A 19,013-nucleotide genomic window follows, 5' to 3' on the forward strand; every position below is an offset into this window, starting at 1 on the left:
AACATGGGTCTCGAACCTACAACCCCAAGATTAAGAGCCACATGCTCTACCGACTGAGACAGCCAGGTGCCCCTAAATAAGTGTTTATTATTTTGATGGTTTATACCCTGCTTTATTTCTAAAATATTTTAAGTAAGAAAGTTGGAGTAAAGACTAAAAAAATGACTGTAAGGAATGCAAGATGAAGGCAGACATGAAGTCAGTTCACCCAATAGCCTCAACAGGTTATTGAAATAGCAGGCAGGTCACAGATTTGGCCAGTGACAAGAGCCAAAGAGTTCAAAACATCTGGGCAGGACTCTGTTGGAACCTGGCTTTTCCGAGGCTGTAATAATCACCAGAGTGTGTGGAGAGGAGACATTCCTTCTTCTCTCGGCATTCATGCTCCAAACTCAGGTGCCCTGTGGGACTGGAGAGCGGAGACAGCCAGAGACCTGGGAGGAAGGTGGTCAGCTTGTGGGGAGGGAAGAGCAGAGGACGAGGAAGAGCTTGGTAGGAAGGAGAACAAGGCAAGAGGAGTGGGGAACATGCCAGAAAGTACACTGGTCAGAAAAAGCTGCCTCCACATATTATCTGAACATGCATAGATGCATCGTTTATCACACTGTGGGAGCTGTAACAAATCGACATCAACTTCATTCTCCTGGAATTCTTATGGTACCATGTGGCCTGCTTTTTCTAAGCCCTGACCTTGGTCAGATTCCTGTTTGGCATCTTTGCTTTGTTTTCTGGCCAAGTCCTACTTGGAGTTGAGCTCTATAGAGGAAGAAGGGATTGCTTTAGGCTTGGATCGTGACAGTACATCGTATGAAAACATTCCAGTTCCTAGTAGAGGGAAGCATAATTCTAAGAACGTTCAGGAAAACTGGAGAGCATCTTCATGTCTGTCGCAAATGACAATACTTTGCTTTCCAGTATTCTTCATATACAAAAAATTGTCACTTTAAACCCAGATTTTAAAAAGTAGTCCTACTAGGATTACAGCTCCAGTAAGAGATATTTGCTGGTAGAAGGGGATAAGAACAAAAAATAGCATTAGGGTATTAGGGTGAAATTTACCCCAAAAACCAATGTTGTTATAGTTGCCTTTTCATACACACAAAATCAGAGCTATTGCTCAGTGTCAAAATAAACTTGTTTTGCTTCTTTTGGTGCAGATAAAGCTATCGTCTCTCCAGACAAACCAAACAAACCCTTTAACCTACAGCACAATATTTTGTCTTTCCAGGCATCCTATAGGCCATTGTTGAAGCAGGTTGTGGAAGAAATATTTAATCCTGAGAGGCCAGATCCAGTGGATATTGAACACATGTCTTCAGGCCTCACCGATCTCCTTAAAACTGGATTCAGCATGTTTATGAAGGTAAAGTAACCATGAAGAGGTAATCCTGATTGTACCGATGTCTGTGCTGGGCATGAAAATGCTGACACCCCATTCACCCTGGGGAGGACCATATAAGATAACATCCAGTATTTTGGCTCTTCTGAAATCAGGTGCAATCTTTATTTAACTTCGGTTATAAGCAGCCCGACCTTCCAGCCTTCTGATATTCCAGCTTCTTTTGACCTAAGCGCTATGGTCTTTTTTCAATTGATATGTGAGGATACAAGCCCCCTAGGATAGTGTGAATGAAAACTTTTCTCCTCCTTGGCCCACATTTTCATTTAATCCATATACTATTCGTAGGTCTTAATGATGGTCTCTTGCTCTTAATTCTAGAACTCATGTAGAATAATGAATAACTCTGCTCAGTCACATGACTCGCATCACCCCCAAATCCATTCGAAAATGGCTTTTGTTTTAGCCTAGTGGACTCCCATCCCAGGGGCCAAGTGCTAGACTCTCTCTGGCTAATATCAAGGAGAGGTCAAAATGACTGAACAGCCTTTGCCATGGGGATGAAAGGAGGAAAAGTACACAAATGAGATCTATTTTTAACTCACTACAACGTTTCTGAATTTAAAAGAATCTAAACAAGATTACAGACTGGCCTCCCAGTCTATGCCAGGACTTCAGTTGTAATAACTCTTGGAAATAACAGAATGTTTTGCCTGCTTCAAAGCGTCTTTGAAATCATGAATTAATCTACATAGCAGATCTGGCCTTTCAGAGTTCAGTAAATGCATATGCCAGGAAAACTGGTCCATGCGCACAGCCAGAGGACAGAAGCCAGACAGTCAGACTCGAGACAGAGCAGTAAACGGGCTGCAGGGGCGGCCCGGGTCTCCTTCCTGCTGCCTCCACTTAGCACTGTCTGTTATTCCGTGTGGCTCCTGGATTTTCCCCCTCTTTATTATTATTATTTTTTTTATAAATAATGTATTACAGATCAGCTTCTTAAAAGCGTGTGGGGGCTCCTCAGTTGCACGTAATCCCAAGGTTGTCCAGTAGCCCTTCACGATGACTACTTTGCCTAGAAACTTCCAGACGAGACGTGGTCTCCAAAACCTTCTCCACGTGAGCATCCCCTTCCTTCCTTCACGAGCTTGGACTTCGCCCTGAGGAGAGGCTAAAGTAACAAGGTTGGACTTCCAGGCCCTGGTCCGTGAGGCCGGCTCGACAGGCCCTGGACGCTTCCCCAGTCAGGCGGCCGCGTCCGACGTTGGCCGGGGGCACGGTGAGGGCTCCAACCTGCCTGCTCTCTGCTCTCTGCCTCGCTCTTGCCCGGCGATGTCCCATGATGTCCCCATAGCAAAAGAATCCTGTGACCAAATATGTTTGGGAAACACTGGATAAAACAACAAATTAAATTGCTTCCGAGGGCACGGTGCCTTTAGTATGCTGATGGACTATGCAAGTGTCAGGCCAATATGGAGCCTCCCTTGTGGGAGACGAGCGGCTTGCGCTTTCCTTTACTGGTTCATGAACCGCGACACATCATTACCCTTTTACGCTCTGCAGAGTGTCTGCTGCAGCTCTTTCACTGATCAGAAGCGTCACTGTCCTGAGGAGGATTCTGCCTAGGAAAAACGGGTGTGGAGCCATCCTAGGCTGCTGTGTTTCTCTGCCTTCGTATCCCTGGGGTTAGGACTCATGAAGAAATACTCTGGCCCCTTGAGACTGATCTCAAAGAGAGGTTTCCAAGTAATGCACTTCAGAAAAAGGGAGAATTTGTGTTTTCCCAGCAGCTATCAGAATCCATTCCTCAGCCCCCAGCTGCCAGGCATCTGCTCTCAGTTGCCAGGGGGTGTCATCTGTCTGCAGGGGGTGGGCAGAGTCTCAGTGGACTGGCCACAAAGCCCTCCCCATGCCACCACCCCAACGGAGAGGCGTTTTGTTCTGTTTCTACCTGGGCTTCCATGCTGACTCTTCCCACCACACCACAGAACGTGAAAAGGAACATTACCTCTGGCTCATGTGTTCAGGACTTGAACAAAATAAATGGGATAAATGTAGAGAAGAACAGTCAGTAGGGCTTTGAGGAATAACTACGATTTCACAAGGAGCTATGTCTTTGAGACGGAGGGAAGCCATCAGGAGAGAGTATCTTCCATTCTGCTTTAAGGCCTGTGGAGAGAAGAGGATGCAAGATGCATGTCTAAGAGTCTCTGCATCAAACCAAAGCTCTGTGAGAGGGAAGTCAAGGCCACTGGAGTTTGCCCTTACTAAAGTCGGAACTTTATGTGCATCCTACTGCCACTTGTTACCATCTCCTTCCCGCATTGCTTTCACGTGCTTTCCTCTATAAAGGCTGTCCAGAGAAGTCTTCCATCCCCATCTGTTCTGGTTATCTCTTGCTGCGTAAGAAGCCATCCCAAAACACTGACTTAACATACCGTTGATCACTGATTTTGTTCATGAACCTGTACTCTGGGCAGAGCTCAACAGGGAGCAACTCACCATCAAGGTGGCACCCATGTCAGCAGGCTGATGCTGCCCATCAGCTGGTAGTCCAGCCTGGCCCATGAGCTAAGGGACGCAGTTCTTGCCATCGCCCTGAGCTTCCTCACAGCATGGTGGCTGTGTTCAAGGGCAAGCGTCCTAAGAGAGAGCCAGATGGAAACCCCAGAAGTCATGTAGCATCCCCTCCACAGTGCTCTGTTTGTCCAGGCAGACACCCATACCCACCTGGGTTGGAGGAGAGGGAACTTACTCTCTTCTTGGAAAGGGAGCAGAAGTTATTGTCGTGGCCACTTTTGGAAAACACAATCTGCACTTGGCCTGAATATGCACTTGGCTGTCCAGCCTGACCGGCAGCGTGTGACAAATTCTAAGAGTTTTCCTTCCAGTCTGGAGGACAGAAAATCCTCCCGTGCTCTTGACCCGGATTCAAAAAAAGTGCTCCCAGAAAAGCTTTGATAATGAAAGATCTGCCTGTTTGCCATAATTTTTTTAAATAATATAATCTCAAAAACAAACAAACAAACAAAACCAAAATCTTCCTGTGTGATAAGACACTACAGGACTTTCCTCTCCCGGGTTCACTGTGTCAGGCCCTGGAAGGTGAAGCAGACAAGCTGGGGAGAAGAGCCAGTGTGCCCACAACACCATTCTTGGAATGGTTCTGAGACAGTGTGTCAAGTCCGCTACGTGCCCTCCTCAAGCAGAGGATAGATTTGTGGTTAGCCACATAAAGCTGTGGGCTTCAAAAAACAATGCCTTGGAGGGGGGGCTATCAAACTGGGGAGAAACAGCTTTGGCAGAACCTGACATTCTTCAAACAACCAAGCATTTCTCCAAGATGCTTGTGCATGGAACACCTTGATCTCCTTACAGGAAAGCTTGATAGTGATCTAATAAATAAATCGAAACATACCTTACCCCCCTCGCTTCAACGTTAATTTAATTTAAAACTAGCGTGTCTAATAGGCAGCACTTTTAAAATGCATTTCTGGAATTTGTGGTTTGGATTTCGGTCTCCTGAAAATAACATACTTTATATCTACTCCATGTGTTTGGCCCCCAACTTGTTTTGACTAAAGGACATGATTTGTCAAGATGTTTTCTCTGCTGGAATTGGCATGAGGAGGGGGTGGGTTTTATCTAATGAAATTGCGTGAGGCCCTTTTACCTCCTTTTATGTATTTTTTAAAGATTTTATTTATTTATTTAAAACAGAGAGAGAGATCACAAGTGGGCAGGCAGGCAGGCAGAGGGAGAAACAGGTTCCCTGCTGAGCACGGAGCCCAATGCGGGGCTCGATTCCAGAACCCTGGGATCATGACCCAAGCCGAAGGCAGACTCTTAACCAACTGAGCCACCCAGTCGCCCCTTATGTATGTTTCTTAAGAAGGTTTTTGTTGCTGTTGTTCCATTTCCTATGTGGCCATGCTTAATTGGAAAAAATTAAAAGATTTGTGAAAAAGACTCAGAGAAGACCCAGTGCTTGCCTCTGGGCCCTTCTCTGAATTGATATGGGAGCTCCCTCACCTTGGGTCCACAGGGGAGATGGAGTAGCTGCTCAACAGGCCCTGCAAAGCTGGTTGTGAGAGGAGATCGGAACTGAAACTCTTTCAGTGACAACGCCAACAAAGTGCACGACTTAATCATTTCTTGTGAATCATTTATGGTGAAGACCGAGGAGGATCTCGGGGAACTCAGGGCAGTAGTGTGGTGGGCCTCAGGATGGATGGGGACTGAGAACTAGAAAAGCCATCAGGAAACCAGACAGTTCTTTGGGACTCACTCTGGCCTGCAGAAGGTGCAAAGCACACCAGCCAGCACAGGGCAGGTGCCCAGGAAGTATGCACTGAATGAACGGCTGGGTCGTGATGCCACAGCCCTTGGTTCTTCTTAAGAGCTCAGCTGTGACTGAGCCTCATCTGTCTTCAGTCAAGTCTTGATTCCCAGCGAAGGATCCGGAATTGGCCCAACTGAGGTGAGCAGCACTTTCCCAAACCAGTCAACAGTGGCTGAGGGGCAGGATCACATTGCAGCTGCATAGCTGCCAGGAGCGTACCCCACAAGCATAGGCATAAAGGAGACCGTTCACGCGTGGATTGGATGCACCTACAGTGAAGGGGAGAAGACTGCCATGGGGATGAAAGGCAAAAATGATGAGCCTCAGGTGAGATTTGCTGTCAGAGCCTTGGACTGTAAGAGCTGGACATGCCTGTGGATCGTCTCGTTCAGCTCGTCATTGTTTCCATAAGCAAACAAGATGGAGAGATGAACTGTTCGCGTAGGTCCGTTACACTTAATGGCATTTCTGACGAGAAGAAAATAGGCCAGCACTTGGTGTTTCTTGATTAACTCAGCACACGTCCTGGAATTCTTGTTGGCAACACTATTTATCACCATTGTTTCTATTTTCGTCTTCTTAACTGTGCTTCATCCTATGAGGTAAGGCTTGATTTGTGTCTAACACTAGCTAAATATGATCCATCAGTTCTAGTGAGATGGACTCTCACGGTTGGAATCATCAAACAAAAACAAAAACTTGATTTGGGCAGTCTACAAACTTTGTCTGCCTGTGAGCGATTATTGAGAGCGTCTTCTGTGTGCTCGCCACTGTTGTGGGCAGGGAAGACATAGAGACAAACTAGGTGCCCCACCTGCCCTGGCCCAGCTCACCTTGTGTGGCCTGCAGCTTGCTAGGTGATGGACAGGAGAATGGAGGACTGTGGGGAGGAGAGAGAAGTGGTGTGCCAGATGGGATTTGAGGGCACAGAGAAGGGGCAATCAGGCCGGCAGTCAGAGAGAGCTTTCCAGAAGAGTGGAGTGCCATCAGCGCCGCGGGAGTGAGGAACAGAGTGACCCATGCCATGGTTCCCAGGGCTGGAGCTGATGGCGGATTTGGGGAGTGGAAGAATATGAAGCCAAAGGGATAAGCAAAAGCCAGGTCAGGACAGGCTAGAGGTATGAGTTTTGACCAAAACACTGAGGCGCCATTGAATGGTTGTTAGGAATCTAGAACCAGTTTATATGTTACAAAGGTGTCCCCAGCAGCAGTGAGCGTGGGGGGAAATGTGGCCAGATCCGCATCGGGCTGCAGAGGGATGGTGGGCAGATGAGGTGATCGGAGCTCAAGCAGGGCGGGGGGCGTGAGGGCAGGGGCTCAGTGCTGGCGGGTTCCACAGGACGGGGTGTTGCTCGGATGTGGAAGATGAGAAGATACCGCCTGGGGTGATTGGCCTAGAGTTGGGTGACTGCATGAACATGTTAACATTCTCTCCGACTGAGAAACAGGAATGGAGAGCAAGAGGACTTGTGTTTGAGAGTTAGCTTTGCAGCTCTGCAGAGCCTGGGCCAATGGGAGCAATCTGGGGCCACGGCTGCAGGTGAGCCATGGACCGTGGGCAGGGGCTGGGTCACCCAGGAAGGGTGTCTAGGAGAAGAGCAGGGGCCAGAGGCCCGAGCAGTCAGGGATACAGCCTGTCATGGAGCAGGTCAGGCAAGCAGAGCCCTCTAAGGAGAGTCCAGGGATGCAGGGGAGAAACTGGAGGGGATGGGGGAAGTTTCCAGAAAGAGGAAGCCATCCACCACAGCAGCTGCAGCAGGGAGGTCAAGCTAAACAACAGAGTGGCGCTACCCAAGTGGAGACCTTCCACGACGTGATTCAGTGAGGAAATTCCACCAGGAACCTGCTAATTGACCGATGCTGCTAAGGAATGAGAAGCTTAGCCTTAAGAGATGAAAGCTAGCAAAAATGCTTTCAGTTTGAAGAATCTGTTTATAAATGGGGAGGTGTGGAAAGCATCTAGCTCTGCAGTGAGATAGACTTGGATTTCAGTCTCCACCCTCCAGCTCACTGACTGGGAGACTGGGGACAAGTTACCCAGCCCTCCAAGCCTCCCTGTCTCTAGCTATAAAACAGAGCTTCTACCCACTTCACAGATTCTCCGTGTCACATCGTGTCCTGCTCGCCCCACCCCCTGCTTTCTTTTCCTCCAGAGCACTTCCCACCTTCCATCCTTACATACGTTTGCTTACATACTTTGTCATCCTCCCTGACTGAAAGAGAAACTCTACACCAGCAGGGAGTCTGGTCTGATCCGTTCACTGCTGCATTCTTGACATCCCTGAAGCCTAGAGCCGCATCAGGCCCTGTAGTAGTTGCTCACTAAATATTTGTTGAACGGACGAGTAATTGAGTAAAAAGGACCGTGCTCGACATGCAGTGATGGGTGGCAGTGGCAGGGCTCTTACTAATTTCTGTGGGGAGAAAAGCCATTGCCAGACCATCTTCAGAGTCGGCACCGCTGTTCTCAGGGCCGAGTGCCCTTTGAGGCCAAAATTCCTGTTGCACTCTCCCCCTTCTCCAAGGCTCTGCCGTTGTTGGAGAATGGGGGCCTGACCCCTGCCTGGGCTGGGGACAGTGGGGTCACACATTTAGAGAAACCGAGTGGAGGAGAATCGGCAGCAGGATTCCCAGGACTCCTGGAGCGTGCCAGAGAAACTGGAAGCAGAGGAAACCCCGCTCATCGAAACCCATCAGGACATCAAAGAGCTCTCGGGGCCCACAGCTGCAGAGAAGGTTCCCACAGCCTATGCCTCAAAGGCTCCAGTAGGTGGATGGTGGAGAGAAACTGTCTTCTCTAACCAGAACCCATGTCTGAAATCACAGCCAGCGAAGGCTCGGAAAGTGAAAGAGCAGTGAGTCTGACTCGCTTTATTAATCTGGGCATTTGCGATGGCAGTCAGGATGCTTACATCTTTCATCCTCCACGTGCCTCACACCAGGAACTCACAGACACCCGGGATGCAGCAGTGTGGGGCTGATTATAAAGAATGTGTTATTCTGATGGAAAAGACTTTTAAAGACTCCACCTCCCAATAGCCTGCCCATTGGACATGTTCTAGAAGGAAGTCTGGTATCAAAACATAAATCTAAACAGAAACCAAACTAGCAAACAGCAACGTGCATTAATGGGACCCTTTTATGTGTACCAAACCCAACATTCCCTCAACTCCTTGGCCCCAGGGTATTGTTCTTTGTTGTTACTGTTCTTTGTCTCCTTTTCATCTTTCGATACATCCTTCCAAGATTCTCGCAGCAGTGTACTTCAGAGCCCAGACTCTCTTATGGAAAGCATATGTCTTTGGGAACATACTGTCCCACTTGAAGTTCTGGAGCCAGTTGTATTTCTGTTCCAGGATCAAGTGAGAAACAGTTATTTGCAGGGTTGGAAGGAGCTTCAGGTTAGCTCCTCAGCCAGGAAAAATCACACTTGAAGCAAAGAGTTTCTAAAAGATCTCTAAGAAAAGAAGAGCATCTCCATTTAGCCTGTGGGTCTTCGTCATTCATCTGTCCATTTATTTTATTCATGCAACATTTGTGGAAAGTTTACCATGAGCAAGGTCTGTGCTCAAAGCCCAAAATGCCAAAATTCCAAGATAAATATGATCCATCTTTCCCCTCCGGTAGCTCGCACTCTAGGAGAGGAGATAAGCAGCAGTCCAATTTGACAAGGCCACGGCAGAGGTGTGGTCAGATTTGGGTCACGGGGCAGGAGTCGAGAGACAGGGAGAGACAATTTTTCAGAGGAGAGGATACTCTTTAAAGAGAATAAGAGGGAAGGAGGTAAAGAAGAGAAGGAGCGGGTCCTTAACTATTGAATAACTGTAGAGCCAGGGCACGGACAGAAGCCAAAGCACACCGGTGTGGTCCCAACCAATGCCTGTGGGCCACAGATCTTTCTTACTAGCGTGGAGAATCTCCAGGACTTAGAGAGAAGTGGAAAAAGCAAAGTACGATGTCGAGTATCAGAAGTCCAGGTGGGAGTTACCCTTGGTGAGGTTGTGACAAGAGTGGGGCACGAGAGGGACCCCAGGATGCCAGCTCTCTGTGTTTTGATGGCTTTGTTTACTTTGTGGAAGTAAATCAAACCGAACACTGTGATAAATGCAATTTTCAGTGCAAATGTTCAATCAAGCGTCATATGTTTACCAAAATGTTCAAAAAACCCCAAATACCACGCAGTCAGGCATGGCTCAAATTCTTGTGAAGGGCTCCAGCAAACAAACAGTGTGCATGGAAGATGGAAATAGAGACATGAAGCAAAGCCACACTGAAAGAGCCCTGTATGCTGAATGAAGGAGTTCGCACTTCATCCCCAAAGACTCATGGAGAGGGCAAGCACTGATGGAGCTGAGGGGTGTTTCAGAGCATGGCCCCTTGTGCCACAATTGAGTTACTGGGTATAAGCTTAAAATTCTCCACCTGTAAAATGCAGCCATGACTGTATTTGCCCCCAAAAGCTATTTTGAGGATTGAATGAGATAATGCACAGAAATGTTCAGTGGAGTGCTCACTAGAGTCAACAATAAATGTTTGCATTTTAGAAAGCTTCCTCAGGCAGGAGTGAGGAGGACAGATGGGGGACGGCCAAACTGGCATGGGGAGACAAACCAGAAGGCTGTGGCAGTAATCTAAGGAAGACAGAATGAGAGCCTGACCGGAATAGGGACAGTGGAAGTCAAGGAGAGATCCACAAATGTGAGGGGGTACAATTAAGATCTGGGAAATGGAAGAGAGCGAAGTCCAAGGTGACTGTCAGGTGTCTGGCTCGGGAGCACGTGAAGATGGTGAAGCTGTTAGAAAGTCAACATGAGGAATAGACTTGGCAAGATCATGCATCAGATTTGGAGCCTGTTGAGTTTAGGGGTCCTGGGAGACACCCAGGTGAGCAAGTCCACAGGAACTCAGTGGAGGTGTTCAAGCTAAGGAGATAGATTTGGGAAGGATGTCAAACCCTGTTGAAGGTGAATGAGTAGGTGAGATCCTTCAGGGGTGATGTAGTGAGTGAGAAGAGCCAGGGGCCAAAGATGGAGCCCAAAGTAACATGGACATATAAAGGGGCAGACCAAGAAAAGGAACCTGTGAAGAAATTTGAGAAGAAACAATCAGAAAAGGTAGAAGGAACAACCAACAGAGAGTGCTATTAGAGTAGCCCAGCAGGGTGTCATCAACTGTGACAGATGCCACAGAAATGACCCGTTAAACGAAGACAAAGTAGTGTTCATTGACTCCTGCATATGATGGCCATGGGGACTTTAGGGGAATAGTGGGACACAAGCAGGCTTGTCCTGGGTATGTATTACGTGACTTGGAAGAAAGCAGCCAACAAATGCAATCCAGGGGAAGGAGAGCTGCAGGGCAAGAAGCTCGGGGAGGGGGGCGGGGATGAGGAGTCAGTCTTTTCCTGAAGGTCAGAGTTTCCAGTATTCACCTGTTTTGGAAAAGGTTAGATCTCTCTCTTTCTTTCTCCCCTTCTCCCGTCCCCTCCCTGTCTCTTTCCTTCTCGCGCTCTCTCCCTTCCTTCCTTTTTTTCCATCCTGTGTTTCTTCTCCAGAAGCCAAAGAGTAACTTATATAACTGGAAACACGGAATGTGTTGCCTTTTTAAGTGTTTTTAAAATAAGATGTTGACCTGGGGGCTGTCTGTGCGGGAAGATGGTTTGGGAGTTAGTGTGAATGAGTGAGTACATTCCCCGCCTTTGTGGACCCTCCCTTTGCAGACTCAAAGCCTGTGTCTCCCGCCTTGGGCTGAGGCGGCCATGTTGGGAGCCGGGGGCATGCTTCCGGCAGTGATGTGATGCTGCTCCGTCCTGGCCGCTGCCCCCGCCCCTTCCACCCAGTGGGTAACCATTTGCCTCTAGAACTTGGGTCACACCACTTCTCCTGCCCACTCCTCCCCAAACCTGCTCTGGCTTCCAGGTAGGGCTCAAAACATACTGTCTTCAGAAACTCCCTCTTGTGCCCATCAGTTAGTCACTGTGTGGGGCTCATTTTGCATTTCCTGAGGGGTCCTGTGAGTCATTCTCATTCTGGTATATAAGACTTTGCCTTATTGGTGAAATCATAAGGCATCAGGCTAATTCTCCACGACATCTAGTGGGCCATTCCATGTAGAGTAGGTGCCCAACAAAGGTTGGCTCGCAGAAGGTAAGGGCATGAAGTCTGCGCTAGACGATAAGCTCCCAGGGCAGGTGCTGGGCTCGTGCATCTTTTTACCCCTTCAGCGCCAGCTCCCTAGCGCTCTGACCATCTATCCATTCCACAGAAACTTACTGAGCACCTGCCAGGTACCAGAAACGGCACTAGGTAAGCTGAGAATTCAGCAGTGAACCAGATCCCCGGTTCTAGAAGAGGAGACAGCCAATAAGGAAACAAACAAAGGAACAAGTCCAATAACCACAGGCTGTGGCAAGCTCTTTGAAGGAAGTTAACAGAGCTCTGTCATGAAGAAGGGGCATGTTTATGCTCAGACCTGAAGGCTGCTAAGGAGAGAATAAATAAGTTGCCCCTCAGCCTTCTCTTCCTATTTAATAGCCGCACGACCTTAACTTTTCCTTCAATAAAATATTCAAAGGGGTACAATAAGATGACATGGTATGGGCTTTCCTGGTCAGTGGGTTTACAGCCCACTAACACGTCCAATCCTTAATGAATCACCGTCTCTAAGCGTTGCATATGTCACCTGCACTAGGGGGGCGGCAGCCCTGGGGTCCCCATGGAGGGACAAGGGAGAAGGCGCCCAGCTGCGCGGCGTTCTGCCCCAACACCAGCCACTTGAGCCCATGGTGGTTTGTTTTGCAGGTGAGCCGGCCTCATCCCAGCAACCACCCTCTCCTGATCCTCTTCGTGGTGGGCGGGGTCACGGTCTCAGAAGCCAAGATGATCAAAGACCTTGTGCCGTCCCTGCAGCCAGGAACCCAGGTACTGAGGCCTCTGTGAACGGTGAAGGAGGGTCCTGAGGCACCAGTGGGAGGGTGACTGAGGGTCCTTCATCTGGCTTCCCAGCACCTCTCCCCGTCTCCATCCCACCTTTCTTCTCCCACCCACTCCTGCCCTGTCACATTCCCCCTCCACCTGCTCCCGGGTCAGCTGTCCTCCTGCTGCGGACACAGGGAGGAGAGCTGTCCCTTACGGTCCTCGCCTGCCTCCGGGCTTCAGGGGCTAAGCTGCTATTGTCCCTAGTCCCGATTCCTGAAGGGCATATATTCTCTTGTGTCCAGTCAGCTCTTAGATACTCACGAGTTGTTACTCAAGGCGCATCATCAAGACAATAACAGATGTAGCATCTGTCTCCTCTGTCGCCTCCTGCCAGTGCCCGTTCATCCCCTCGGAAGCAGCCTGGTGGTCAAGAACACACACCTCTCGATTGTATGGGTCTGTCCTTGAGTCTTACCTCTGTCATTTACTAGCCAGCTGATCTGGGAAAGCAAACCTTCCATTTTCTCCCGGAGGCAACAGGGCTAGGGGGGCTGTGAGTCTTGGATCAGGTAAGGGGAGAGCACATACTTCTAGCACTGTGCCTGCCCCATAGCTCTCGATAAATGGTGGCCACCCTCAGTATCAGCCGTTTCCGGGCAGTCAGCACCCTGCTCGGCGGTGGTGGTGGTGGGGGGTGGTGTTTAGCTGCTGACAGGAGGCAGCCGGAGCCCAAGGGGAGGGACTTCAGGAGAAGGAGAGCCCCTGCCCCTGGAAGTTCTAATCTGGCTGACGGCGCAGAGCCGGCAACTCAGTAAGACTTAAAGTCCTTGCCTGAGTGGGCTCCCCAAAACATGAGAGCAGGTGGCTTCCATGGGAGACGATCCCTAGAAGCAGAAGAAGCACGGGAATCTGAGAAGACAGACAGTCAAGAGAGAAAAGCCAGAAAAGAGTGCTTTGTTGCAGGCAGCCGGGGCTCTGTCCTCTGGGGGCCCGAGGAGCCCAGACGACATGCCCCCGGATTGTCCTGCCGGGAGTCAGGGAGTCTGACACATGTTCTCATTGACTCTCACCCCCCACCCCCATTTGAGACTTGCCTCTGAGGGCTTATCTTCAGCTTTAGCCCAGGGGGCCTCTGTCTCCTTAGGCGAAGTTCTGCCTGTCTTCGGCCTTCCACATCTCTGCTGGAATCCAAACTCCGCACTTGGCAGTGTGACCCTGAACTGCCTGCCCACTGCCTCCTATTCGCTGCCCCGTCTCCTCAAGCAGACATGGATTCCATTAGGACAAAGGCTGGGGCTCCCCACCCCTGAGCACATGGCAGGAGTTCTGGAAGCCTGGTCTGCTGGCTTGATTGGCTACAGAGCAGGCTTGATTGCCTGGTGAGGCAGAGAAGGCCTGGGTCCTGTGGTCTCCAGACACCCAGCCGAGGAACGGACCTGAGTATCTAGGCAGCTGCAGAAAGTTCTCGAACGGGGAATGAGCAGTCTTTGGCTATGACCATTTCTGCTCTTACTACCACCTGTCATGGCCCTAGCTGGTGAAATTTCTGACCAAGTGGTCAATTCTGCCTCATCTAACACCCTTTCAGCAGTGTCAAGGATCTGTTTAACAAGCAGTTGCCTTTTTGAGCAAGACTTTTTTTTAATCAGAAAGCACACTTCTCGCTGTCCTTAATGAGGTGACCAAATTCTTAGCTCTCCAGAACAGTGCTGCATTGTACCACCCCGACAGACGTGTTAATCCCCACTCTAGAAGGATACAATGCAGCCATTTTCAAAGCTGCGGGACCCGAGTTAGACAACACAGACCTGGGCTCTGCAGCGGCTTTGCGACAACCCAACCCTGTGCCCGGTCATCTACAGAGGGAGCTGCTCAGAGAATCTGGGACTTGAGGAGCAGCCGTGATTGCTATGTGTCCATGGTGCAAAAAGTTCCTCCGAAGAGCTAACGGGCCCCAGGAAGCCCCCAAAGGCAGTAGGGAAAAACAGCGGAGGAGTTATTGATCATGGTGCCCTTGATCTCCAAGCTTCTGAAAGGAGGGGGGTTACCCGGATGTTTGCTGGGGTGGTACCTGTGGAGGCAGATCTTCCTTTCTCAGACCCCAACAGACTCACTCGGCCCTGGGTGCACACCTACCTGTGCCCAAATCTGGGACGGGAGCAGCTACCTGCTTTTACACGTGCAGTGGAAGTCCGGCCTTGCTGCTCTAGCTGTCCACGAAACGGCTGCTCTAGCTGTCGTCCACGAAACGGCTGCTCTAGCTGTCGTCCACGAAACGGCTGCTCTAGCTGTCGTCCACGAAACGGCTGCTCTAGCTGTCCACGAAACGGCTGCTCTAGCTGTCCACGAAACGGCTGCTCTAGCTGTCGTCCACGAAACGGCTGCTCTAGCTGTCGTCCACGAAACGGCTGCTCTAGCTGTCCACGAAACGGCTGCTCTAGCTGTCGTCCACGAAACGGCTGCTCTAGCTGTCGTCCACGAAACGGCTGCTCTAGCTGTCCACGAAACGGCATGCATACGGTGCCATTACCAACTCAGACTTCGACATCTGTTGGAGAACACAGGTGAACTAATTGAAAGGCATAGGTTCTACTGAGTCTATGTGCCCAACAAACCCTCAACCAACAAGCTAACTCGGACGTGACCGTCCATGTGAACAACGGATAATATGCGTTATCTAACCCTAGTATTCTGTCTTTACTAGCCAGCCTACACGTGAACACCTCTGGTGATGAGGACTCGCCCCCTCCCCCTGCAGCCTACCTGGGCCTTGGAGGGCCTTACTGTTATGTCTCTCTCCCCTAGACGAGTCCAAATCTGCCTCCTTCTAGCCTCCCTCATTAGTGCTGTTTCCAGCTCCTGCGCCCCACAGACTTTACAGGCAAATCAGGCCCATCCCTCTCCCACGTGTTCTCCCCTGGGTCTGCTCTTCTCCAAACCAAAGCTTTCCAGTCCCATGAGGTGTATCTGAGAGTGACGGGTGTGGTGGCTGTCCTCAGCCCCGCTCTGTCTCTCCCTCTCAAACTCAGCTGGAACGGAGAGCCATAGGTCAGTGTGGACGACCCTGAGATCATGAGATCAGTGCAGGGCAGTTGGGTCCCCCTCCTTCTCATCTTCACCACAGCCGACAAGGCCCAGCACACCGTCTGAGGGATGGATTCTTTCCGCTCCGTTTTCACTGCTCTAGAAGTGTCGACATCAACTGAGTCTACAGTCTTTTCTCTCCAAGGTCCTCGGTCCTGCCAACAAGGGAGGTGCGGTTGGTTAAGCGGTTGACTCTTGGTTTCTGCTCAGGTCCTAATTTCAGGGTTGTGAGATCAAGCCCCACGTCAGGCTCTGTGCTGAGCTCGGAGTCTGCTTAAGACTCTCTCTCCCTCTGCCCCTCTCCCACCTCTAAAAATAAATCGAGAAAAAAAAACCCACCCAGCCCTACAAATAGGGTCGGGATTGCTGGATGTCATGATTGTTCATTGAATGTTGAATACTGAACACTAGAAACTTTACTTATATTATTGTAGCGTAAGATAAAAGTAGCTCTTCTGGAGAATTCACCAACCTGTTGATTTGATCCTGAGATTATGGGCAACTAAAACCAGCCTGACTTTTGTATCAGTTCCTATTAATCCACATCTTCTCTATATCTACGTGGGTGCTTTGGGGACCCAAGCGCAAGAGCCTACCATCACATCTACTGAATTGGATTCACTGATTATTCTGTGAACATTCGTTGAATATCTGCTTTGTGCCAAGCACTGTTCTTGTGCTAAGGATAGAGTAGTGAGCGAGCCAGACTCGTGCCTGCTTTTGTGGAACTTATATTCTAACAAAGGACTGATGTCAAGCATGAAAACTCCAACCAGAGATAAGGGTGCCAGGAACACAGACGGTGCTATGGTGGGAATAAGTGCAGGGGGACGTTCCTTCAGACGGCACAGGTTCCCCGTGGAGGAAAAGAATTTGAAAAGCATTCAGGGACCAGCTCTTCAAAGGAAACTCATAGAACCCACTTATGGCCCATCCAGGAATGAATTCTCTTCCACAGAAAGTGACAAGGGTAGCAGGAAACATGGAATCCAGAAACCATATGTCCGCACCTGCTTGTTTTGTAGGACTGTTGTCATACTCTAAAACGGGCATGTTTCCTCCACTCTCTGCCCGTGGTTGTTGGCCAGGGGGCCCATGAGAAAAAGTGGGCAGCTGGAGAAGGCCCTCTGTCCCAACTACAAAAAAAGGGATCGAAGAAGCAGCTCCCCCCACCCCACCCCACCCCAAGCAGCCCAACCATGAGGCAAGAAGCTTCGTAGGCTTCCCCTCACTCTGGAGTGCTTGTGCCCAGCACCCGCCCCTGTCTCACTTGCTGCCTGTTGTCGGGCCCCATGCCCAGATGGCTCTGCAGGCTGAACTCTGTGGCTGGATGGGGGCCAAGAGGCCCACAGAAGCCTGAGATTGTGGGAGGAAAATAACAGGGAGGGACCCTCCCAGAGGACACAGGGAAAGGCCAGCTCAGGGAACAGAGGAAGACCATGTGGGCAAGTTGGCCCTGCCATCCACTGCTTTTCATAGGTGGATGCATGTTCCCACCCACATTTTCTAGCACTTCTGTGTTTCTGGAGCTGAATATTTAGTGAGAATGTAAGAGAAAAAACAAAGTAGATCAAGAAATATGCTCATACACACACAGTTTGGCATAACTTTAGGGGTTCAGGATACCTAAATTCTGGCTCCAGGTTATTCTAAAATTGATTGAAAGGCCCAAGAGAGGAGTCCAGTGACTTCCTTTTTTTTTTCTCTTTTCAGTCTAGATTTATTTTATTCTTTTTTTTTAGATGTATTTGTTTATTTGAGAGAGAAAGAGACAAGTGAGCAGGGGAGGGGCAGAGGGAGAGGCAGAGAATCTCAAGCAGACTCCACAGTGAACGTGGAGCCTGATGTGGGGCTCGATCTCACGACCCTGAGATCATGACCTGAGCAGAAATTGAGAGTCGGACGCTTAACCCACTGAGCCACCCAGGCGCCCCTAGATTTACTTTATTCTGAAGTTTCTTACTCTGAGGAAAACATCAATGAGGTTTTAAATTTATCTTTTTTGCCTGAGTTAGCTTAGAGCCTTATAATCTGAACTAGAAACTCTAGAGACAGTACAGATCAAGGTATTGGATGGCAGCCCACATGTTCATAGTATTCTTGTTCACACTGTCCTTCACTCCTGTGAATGAACAATTCTGGAGTCATTTGCAGTGTGAGGTTTGGTTCTTCTTTCCCCTTGAATGACTTCTTATTAAATAACCCCCAGAAGGGACAAAGATGAGGAAGTGATCTGAAATGTCCCACTTATGGTTCTTTGGGAGACCCCGGTAGCACCGTTTACTCACCTCAGAGTCAAAGTGAAAGCAAGGCAGACAGTTCACAGTGAGTTTCCCAGAAAGCTTGGTCGTGTCCCTGTACTTAATCCACTCTCCTACTGGCCTAGCAATACAAACCTTCTACATTTAACACACACGTATGAGTATGTGTGTGTATGCCCATGCAAGTGGGGGTAGGCAGGGCCTCGGATATGATATATGCTCACAAACCAGGTCATCAAGTGGAGGAATATGCATGTTGGTGCCTGTGAATAGTTTTACTGGGAAGAATCTCGCAAGTTTAAAAGAAAAAAGGAGAAAAACCATTTTTATCCCCTGCTCCTTTCAATTCAAAATGTTAGAAATCAGATGGATCTGAAATCTAAATCCTGGACTGCCCTGCTTCCTCTGTGTTCTGCAGAAATGGAACAGCAAGATGCTGGAACCTGCAAATTAGAGTGGTGGCCTGCAGAAGCTGGACGTGGGAAGAAAGCAAGAGGGCTGGGCCGCTGTCCAAGCCTGACCCGCTCCTGCAGGAGCCTGGACCAGCTGACGTAGGGGCTCTGGGGAGCCCTGGGGAGCCCTGGGGAGCCGCGGTGTCCTCCTCCCCTGGCTCACAGATGGAAGTGTTCATCAGTGCCCTCGGCTGCCTGGACAAAAACCAGTTCTCTAGAAGGAATTCCCTCGTGCTGAATTTGCCTACCACCACACATTTGATGACTGTTTATAAAATCTTCATTTTATATCTAACAGGCCAATCTCAGGCTCTTTTAAGCATTTTCTTTCTCATTTTGACCATCTTTTTGTCCCCCCAGTTGGCTAATTTTTTAGACTGTTTAGAACTATTTTAGTCAAATAATGCAGAAATGCCCTAGTTGAATGGGCTAAAAACCTCTAAAAATGCTCAGATGAGTCTGAAGACCAAAAGATGCCTAAGATGTGAAAATGCTCAAGGCCCCTCATCTGTAATAGCGTAAATGAATTGTTAGCCTGGCTTGTGATTCCCAGTAGGAAATGTAGACAAATAGTTGAACTGATTTGAAATAATTTTCCCAGAGCTATTTGAGCTATCT

At 49.3% G+C, this 19,013-nt stretch overlaps 1 protein-coding gene across 2 annotated transcripts in view; it reads left to right on the forward strand.

Moving 5' to 3' along the window:
• SCFD2 (sec1 family domain containing 2) overlaps window positions 1-19,013 on the forward strand; it is a 393,663-nt gene that overhangs the window by 368,868 nt on the left and 5,782 nt on the right. For both annotated transcript variants that reach the window (XM_081812374.1, XM_006734384.3), the window contains 2 exons: window positions 1,229-1,363; window positions 12,482-12,601. In XM_081812374.1, the coding sequence (XP_081668500.1) occupies window positions 1,229-1,363; window positions 12,482-12,601 (255 nt within the window). The remainder of the gene's footprint in view (window positions 1-1,228; window positions 1,364-12,481; window positions 12,602-19,013) is intronic.

Source organism: Leptonychotes weddellii, chromosome 2, assembly GCF_054177405.1.
Source record: "Leptonychotes weddellii isolate Sample4059 chromosome 2, ASM5417740v2, whole genome shotgun sequence".
NCBI lineage: Eukaryota > Metazoa > Chordata > Mammalia > Carnivora > Phocidae > Leptonychotes > Leptonychotes weddellii.